The sequence below is a fragment of the Nestor notabilis genome, unplaced genomic scaffold, assembly GCF_000696875.1.
Source record: "Nestor notabilis isolate BGI_N333 unplaced genomic scaffold, ASM69687v1 scaffold19860, whole genome shotgun sequence".
In the NCBI taxonomy this organism is placed as follows: Eukaryota; Metazoa; Chordata; class Aves; order Psittaciformes; family Psittacidae; genus Nestor; species Nestor notabilis.
In genome coordinates, this window is record NW_009910910.1 from 11,887 (window position 1) to 20,431 (window position 8,545).

The 8,545-nt window shown below is 40.9% G+C and overlaps 1 protein-coding gene across 1 annotated transcript in view; it reads right to left on the reverse strand.

Moving 5' to 3' along the window:
- The window catches only part of LOC104403938 (E3 ubiquitin-protein ligase RBBP6-like), a 15,604-nt gene extending 8,224 nt beyond the window's left edge, over positions 1-7,380 (reverse strand). Inside the window, 11 exon segments of the mRNA XM_010012235.1 lie at positions 1-15; positions 113-191; positions 272-365; positions 1,411-1,672; positions 1,675-1,750; positions 2,164-2,267; positions 2,809-2,981; positions 3,770-3,909; positions 4,642-4,738; positions 4,856-4,944; positions 7,312-7,380. The exon segment at positions 1-15 is cut by the window's left edge and continues 11 nt beyond it. Coding sequence (XP_010010537.1) covers positions 1-15; positions 113-191; positions 272-365; positions 1,411-1,672; positions 1,675-1,750; positions 2,164-2,267; positions 2,809-2,981; positions 3,770-3,909; positions 4,642-4,738; positions 4,856-4,944; positions 7,312-7,380 — 1,198 coding nt within the window.
- Between the last annotated feature and the right edge of the window lie 1,165 nt (positions 7,381-8,545).

The window sequence follows — 8,545 nt, forward strand, 5'->3', positions numbered from 1 at the left end:
CTCTCATGGGATGACCTTTGGGAGTAGGGAGAGGAAAAAGAAAAACCCTCAAACATTCAGTTTATCTAAAGATGATATTTTAGAAGAAAGTCTAAAGTTATCGTTAACTTACCAGTTGTGGGTATTGATTGTCCTTGAGGGCCCAGAAGACTTGGTAATGCTGGTTGTCTTAGTACAGGAACCTGATAGCCCTTGTGAATAAATGCAAACAGTTAGGAAATAAGCCCTACTAAAACCCAAGAACCACTGCTTACATTGAAACAAAATTTACCTTCTCTTCCAACAGACTGGTGATTGACAGAGGGGAAGATTTAGAAAGCTCAGCAGCAGTCACCAGAGCAGCAGGAGGTATAACAGTATCATCACTACAAAACAACAGATTTGGATTATTCAAACAGTGTTTTGAAGTGCTACTGGAAATAAGAAGTCCCAGGTGAGGAAAGGCAGACTGCTGTAAATAGAGGAAAAAAAATAGGAAGATTAATCTGGGAAACTAATCTTCCCCAGATTGGCAAACATGAGGTTGGCAGATTCCAAAGGAAGCACTGACGAGAGGTCGGTTTGGGCTCCTGGTACTCAAAGAGCTCACTCAAAAATGTTTTATTAAAGCAGGCTGCACTTGAATGGATCAGAGTTTTGGAAGATGCAGGAACTGAAATGCTATTAGGAAATGTTTATGTGCAAGTTCAGAGGCTGCCTTAGAGGTTCTGCTGAACTGTGATCCTCTGTGCTGAGCGCTACAGCCGAGCCTGGCAGTCTTGTGGACAGAACAGCTATTTGCACGCAGGGCATAAAGCTGGAAGGATGTAAGCCCTGAACAATAGCACAGATCTTAAATGTATTTTCATGACTTCACTGGGTTGCAAAATTAGACTGTCATGTTTATAAATACTTCAAATTTACAGCATTTCAGTTTCATTATGCATCACTGACTACGCTCTGTAGTACTGAGGATGATTCTAACTTATCATAATAGTGATGGCAGAAACACTGTAGAAAAAAGCAACGTGAAAACACCTGGCCAACTGTACCTATAATCCTGCTTTTACACTTCATGAAAGTATTTCCCCAGTACTAAAGAGAAATTGATGCACTCAAGGTTTGGCATAACTACACGGTTACTTTAGGAATTGATAGCCACTTAAAATCATAGGGTTCCTGGGGACCAAAAGGTTCCTCCTCCAGGGTAAACCTGAACTGAATGACTGTAAGGGAACCAAACACAAATACTACTGAGAAAATCCTTGCATGAGGCACACTTCAACTTGTCAAAGTAAAAACAAAACCCAGAACTTCCACAGTTACCTGGAATTGTCCCTAATTATACATAAATCACTAGCTGAGAACTCAAGAATCTGACTTCAGGATTTTGCTGTCTTTGATATTCATCTCGTCTATGCATTTACTCACCGAAAAGGTCCATCTGGCTTTTCACCACGGAGAGACAGGGACACTGCCGGAGGGAGATCAGAGACGACGACAGAAGATGGATTTACGGGCAGCCCAGCTGCCACAGATGATGGACCTGGAGCCAAGGACGACAGAGCAGAACGAGAAGCCAGAGAAGCTAATGGAATCATTAGTGGTTCCGGTCTCGTTGGCCGGAGCAGGGGCTGCAGGTTGCGTGTTATTGTTTGCCTCATGAGAGGCGGTGGAGGTGGTGGTGGTGAAGTTGCTGCTGCTGTTGCTGCTGTATCTGCTTACGGAGCCTTTTTGTGTAGCCGGTTTCATTTTTGAAGTTGTTCACAGCCTAGAGGCAGAAGAACATTTACAACAAGGTATGATGAAACTTCAGCAGATGTATGAACAAACCCTCCACAGAGTACAATTACTTGTGTATTCCTTACATGCCATCCATCCTCAAATAAATCAACACACAGCTGTACGAACACAGCACACGAACACTGTTGTTAATGATTGGTAACTCTGTATTTCAAGAACTTCAGTGTTAACACTGAATGTCAAGGGACAGCGTGACCTCAAGTTGACAGATTGTCTCTAACAAGGTGTCCGCTTCTGTTAACAACAGACAAGGTATCTGAAAAGTAAATGTAGCCTTGTTCAATTTAACCTTGCTTAAGGAGATACAAATTAATATTTTCTTCCCTTTCACTTGTTACAAATAGACTTTCCTTACAGCTTATGCAGAAGCAGTTGTGTTACCTGGCGTAGGAACTTGTTGGCAATTAAAGCATCGGGAGAAACATCTGTCTGATGACACGTTGGGCACGTATGTTCCTCAGACTCCAGTAATGCTGTTCTAATACCTGTGAATTGGAAAAATCAAACCAGTTTTTATCCAAACTAAGGAAATACATGGGATTCTAATCAATTCTAGTAACTCTTCTATGACAACCTCCAGGTAAGTGAATAAAACATATCTCAAAAAACCACTGGCAGGTCTGAGTTACGGAGGTTTTAACTAACTCTCCCATGGAGAAGAACCTGGATTTAATGCTCAACTATGTGTGTTGCAGACCCCAGTAAGTCACCAGACTTGGCTGTATAATCATGTATGAGAAAGAGCTGTGGACAAACACAGTGTATTTGATACCTAATACTGTAATCACTTGCACAGTTACCCCTCTTCTCATACTTGTTCTTCCACGTGTAAAGAGGATTTAACTAGATACATATGGGAAAAAACATTTCTGCCTCTTCTTCCCCCCCTTATAGCTTTATATATTCCTGTTCAACATACACTCAAGTATTAAATAGAACTAGTAAAAAAATAATTTCCTTATAATTTCTGCTTTCAGAAGATCAGACTTGACATTTCAAATCAACAAACACGGGAGTAACACTTACATTCATCACAGTAACTGTTCCCACAGCAGGGAATAACAACTGCATCCGTCATGATATCTTTACAAATGAGACATAACAGCTCATCTGGAATAGGATCATCTTCTTCTGAGGAGGAAGACGGCTCCTCTGGTAAAAAAGGAGGTTTTTCCTTCTTTCCTATAGCATAAGCTTCCCTGGAGGGAGGGTGGGGAAAGAAGAAGAAAAAAGTTAAAGGAAAACTCTTCCAAGCTTTGCAATTTACCGAAGGAAGGTAACAGATGGAATCCTCGCTCCACACTAGCCTTCTGAAACACAGGCATTTCGTTTCAACTACTTTTCTGCAGCCACACCACTAGAATAGGGAGGGGGAGCAATCTTCCTTCTGCAGAACTCTCCCATTCACTGGATCAAGTAAGAAATTAGCTCAGACTAGAAAAATATGTGACAGCTAGAAATGGAATGAAATGAATCCCATCTCTCCTTTGCCACAGGGCAAATGTAAATTGCAGGCTCAGGATAAAGCTAGTCTCCAAGTAATTGCATTTGATAAAGGGAAGTCTACATTACAGCTTCCACAAAAGGAGATCCGTGACAGAAAAACCGACGTGCCACCAAGTGCATTTGAAAGCAGCCACTCTTGTCAGCACACGCAGTATTTTCTTAGCTTATAGCAACAGTGGAACTTCAGTCTGTTTCACACGGGGGATTTGATACAAGTCCAGCAGCTATTTGTTAAACTTTGCAGAAAGCCTTTGAAACATAAACCAGAAGCAAAACGAGCTCTCAAAGGAACGGCTCCTCTGCAAACACCTTCTGCAGAAATACAGATGCTCAGTGTACCATGAGGCCAACCAACTTCCCTGGGCATGAACAGTAGGACCACCCTGCTTTAACACTGGAAAGCATCCCAGATTTTAAGGTTGAGATACAATGACAACAACTCCCTCTGTGTGCAGGAATTCCCAGTGGATTCCATACTTACGCATCAATGGTTGGTATGGCGTATTTTCCAGTGTTTGTGAGCATGGCACCCTTGGTGTTGGGATCTTTCACCTCCATCATGAAACTCCTTGGAATTCCTGTACTCTTTTTAATTCTGGGAACAGACTCAAAGTTTTTGTCCTGTTAAGAAAAGAAATGCACATTCCTCATCTCAAATCCACACTCAAAATGAGATTGCAATTATCATTTTAAGCAGCAAGAGCCTTTCATCCTCTCCTTTTACCCAGCATAAGGGTTGCTCAACTAAAACACTGCTTTTCCTAAATGAGCATGGGCAGGATGTTCCAAAGGCCTGAGCAGAGCTTCGAGCTCAGGTTGACATTCTTGGCTTACCCTCAGGTTCCTTAAGGGGGAAACAGGCCTTAGCTGACCATCCCCTAGGACAAGAGACACAAACCTGCTCCTCCTCCAAATGCCAAGGGAGAGCTTAAGTCAGGGCTCTGGATCAGCCATTGGAGAAACTTCTATTCACCAGCTACAGGTGAAGGCTGAACTCACACCTCATTCATATACATTCAGTGACTAATGTTAAACGGCATGAATACTCAGAGACTTGGGTAAGTAAAACAAGCAAATAGTCAACAGATGGGGTCAACAGAAACATCTTTTTTACACAGAATACTAAAAATTGTGAACCGTCATGAAAAGAAAGGGTTAAAAACAGAGAAAATTTCCCAATAATATAAAAATATACCAAAATATACTTGAAAGTTCACAGAGAAAGATTCAGACACATTTAATGTCTATGACCTAGAAAGAAGCAACTCTTAACATGAGTATTCCTGCACTAGTTACCAACTGCCAAGGTAAAATGAAACCCTCAGCAAGAGCACAAGCCCCCTCCAGCCTTACCCCATTTGTTGGACAGTTCTTTATATAGTGGCCAGGTTTCCCACAGCGAAAGCAAGTGTATGATGGTGGAGGTGGACCCACGGGCTTCTTCATGTAACTAGAAGGTTTTGAGGAAAAAAAGAAAGAAGGGATGTGTGTGTGTTTTGTTAAAACCAACATCTCTACTATTTTTACACAATCTTCAGAGAACAGATGTGACATTCTGGACACTTACTTGACTGGATCATATTCATGGCCAGACTGTGTCATCATAGCTTTTATTTTATCTTCTTCGGAAGCATTGGCTTCAGCCAGATTGGCGGTCTGTTTAACAGGCAATTATTTGACACACACATTAGAAACACATTTAAGCCCACACAGCCAAAGACAACACCACTCATCCAATCCTGTAAAGAGCAGCACAACACTAGCTGAGCTTGCATGAAAACAGCTGCTTATATAAAACATTATTTGTCCTGAAGATGTTCTGGGGAGTCCTTACGCCATTACATGATGTTTATGTGCCTGTCAGCCTACTTGAAAAGAGCATTGTTGGGCACTCAAACCTTAGGCTCTGTTTGTACCTGACATAAAGGCTTGTGTAACCAGTCCAGTTTTCTTCCACGTGGACTGAAGCGATGTGTAGAAAAAAAATATATACACTATCCAGTGTTTTTAAACTGCTTTTGAAGCTCCAGACTATTTGAAGGAGAAGATATACACTGTACAATCAATTAAGATGTATGCAAGTAGCATTATGTACATTTTGCAGCATTAAAAGGACACTCAACTTAGGAGTTGGGGCAATTGGTTTTGCTTGCTGAAATTCAGACATGGAAGCATTGAAAGGAATCCAGCTCTTTCTGACCTCAGAAAGACACAAGGTTCTCTTCAGTAGAAACGTGATCATCATGTGCTGTGGGTAGCCCAAACTGCGTGTTCCCCCCACTAACTTCACCAGATTAAATGATTTAACTGCAGTAAGAACAACCTGCAGGTTCTTCCCAGTTGACAGTGTCCTTTTAATTTACAAATTGTAATAGAAACCTTATGCAGAACTAGATCTTCAAATTACTGAAGCCAGCTGATTTAAGTCATATTTGTTACAGTATTTTTTTACACACTAGTCCAGATACAAGCAGGGTCTAAGGGAGTGACTAAATGATTTGGACCTTCAAGCACCTACCATTCAGATCAAGCACTCATGGTTCTGGTTTTATATGCATTCATTCACAAAAGCAACCAACTAGTTTCAACTTTTTATTAAATGGTTGTTTCATATACACAGGAGTTTCCCAACAGTAACACAATCCAGATGAACAGCTATGAAATCATTGCCATTAACACGTACAGAAAACTTTACAAGTATTTGACTAATTTGTTTGAACCCAAACGGTTTACAAAACACACCCAAAGCCCACAAAACATTACTAGGAATAGACCAAAATTCAAAGATGGCATTTAATACAGAGTAATAATAAACCAGAAAACTGTTAACACATTGCCTCCACGCTAAGCCAGCCTGGACTCAAGAGGTTAGAGGAAGTAACAGTTTTGAGCTGCTTTCTGATACGTTCCTGCATTTTCCTGCAATCCTTAGTTTTTCTCCAGAGTTTATCTGTGCACACACTTGGAAAGCTTGTCACATTTTAGTGTAAAACTTCACATGAGTTTACAGAGCCGAGGACATGTTTAGGGACAGCACTAATGGAGACCAATTGCTTTTGGTTGCTACCTCCAAAACTATTTTACTGGGGTTTTTTGCCCAATGCACACAATTTGACTTCTGCAGTGGGAGAAGGGAGAAGTTACCAGTGGGGAAAGATTCCTCTTTCTTGGAAATTAGCTCCAGCCTTTGTTTTGGGAAGAAAGAACTAGCTCCTCTGCACTGGGCCCTGCCTTCTCTAAGCTGTGTCACTTCAAAGACTAGGAATTAAGTGGCCGGCACTACGCCTTTTCACCAAGTGCAGTCACTAGTGCTTTCCCAGACAGAGTTACACATTGTTGAGCAAAAAAAGCAAGCAGTTCCATCGCAAAACATGGCATTACAACAGTTCCAGAAGGTCACAGCTGCTAGTTTATGCCACACATACACATTGGTATATTCCTATGAACAATTAGGTACATTTACACAATTTACACAGTCTGCGTTCAAACAAATTAGATCGGGTTGTCCACTGTCTGTCTACTACAGCTTATGGAATTGTGCAGCATTCCAAGAATGGCTCTGTAACTGGAATGACTAGGAATTCAGACATAAGCCATGCAATTGTCCATGTTATTGTGGCTGTTGCAGCCCCCCTGCAATGTCCGTAACTTACAGCCAATTAAATTCTTCTGCAAAAATTGTGTTAGTTTCCAACGCAAAATAAACCAAAGGTATGAAAAACGGTAAAGAGCTTCTGAAGGGCTTCTTCTCTGAGTCTTGAGGATGAGTAACACTGCAACATTATGCTGAGGCTGATAAGGCACTCCCCTTCTATCTTCCCAAACTGGGAACTACTCTTTACAGGATAGTATCAAAATATACACACATTTTAAAGTTAAAATGAATACTTTAAATTATTAAGGATTAAGTTAAAGCTTTGTTCTGATTACAACAGTTATCCAGCTATAGAGCACAGCAGAGATTTAAAAAGAAGAAACAAACAGGTTTTTTTTAAAGTATTTGACAAGAATATGTATATATACCTTAGTAAGCTGGGCCAGAGAAATAGATGCAGAAGAGTCATCAATCTGTTCACAAAAAATTAAACACATATTCAAGTTCTACAGTCAAAACATGGCAACAGTTAACCTCTACTGTAGTCTGAAAGGCTGCACTATACCCACTGTGTGTCCCTGGCAGAGGCATTTCCATCCCAGTGTCAGTTGTATTTGTTCAAAACAATGGCCAAACCTATGGCAGCTTAAGGGTTCCTACATGGTTAATGAGAAGGAACTAAAATAGCCAAACTCGCCTGAGATGGATTTACTGCTCCAGAGTATCTCACACGGGGACCCTCCCAAATGCTCACAGTGGCTTAAGAGTCAAAGGGGAAAGGAATCTGTCAGTTTTCAGTTAAAAAGGACTTTAAAGCATCACTGCAGGAAGCTTCACTGGAGTTTGTAAGTTAATCACTTATAAATGCACATGGTTATGCTTTCATGAACCCAGTCTAGCTGCTGTCTGAATAAAGCGCCAGCACAGCAGCCCTGAATCATGAACTCTGCCTCTCCTGTTGCTAAGTTTAAAAATGCCAAACTCAGACCCCACCAAACCCAAAACCACTGATCCAAAGCACCAGCCTTAACAGTAACCCACCACTTTGTCTAGAAGAAAACAACTGCTTAAACTATAAATAAAGGTGTTTATCATGACAGAATAACCTATAAAAACAGAAAACGCCTTTCTTGTATTTTATTAGACCACCATTAGGCCATACTACCCAAATTAGTTTGGGAAGTGAGAATTTTGTATTTCCTTGCTACCAGACCAAACCCAGTACTAAATGAACAAAGGCAGAAAGTGCAAAGCACACTCTTGATATTGAAAACATGGATTCAGAGCAGAGCCCTGTATTTTTCTCTCCAATGGAACCACACTGCTCCCTCCCAGCTACCTACAGCTACAGCTTGTAGGAATGAAGTCCCAGGCCACTAGTTGGGAATGGGCCACAGTGTTTGCTAAGAACTAAACACTGGAACAGTTTTTCCACAAGTAAAAAGGGAAACTCTTCTCCTCTTCCTGTTCCACTATATTGAATTATATTATGCCACAAGCTTACACAAGTTAAGCTTATACTAGTAAAACATTATTAGGAAGACACTCAAATCACTGCTTATCGTGTTTTTAAGTTGTTCAAATCCACAGAATAAAATGTCACAATGAAAACTGAACATCTCATGAGGCCACTGAAAGGAAACAGCTCCTGTCCTTCCCTAC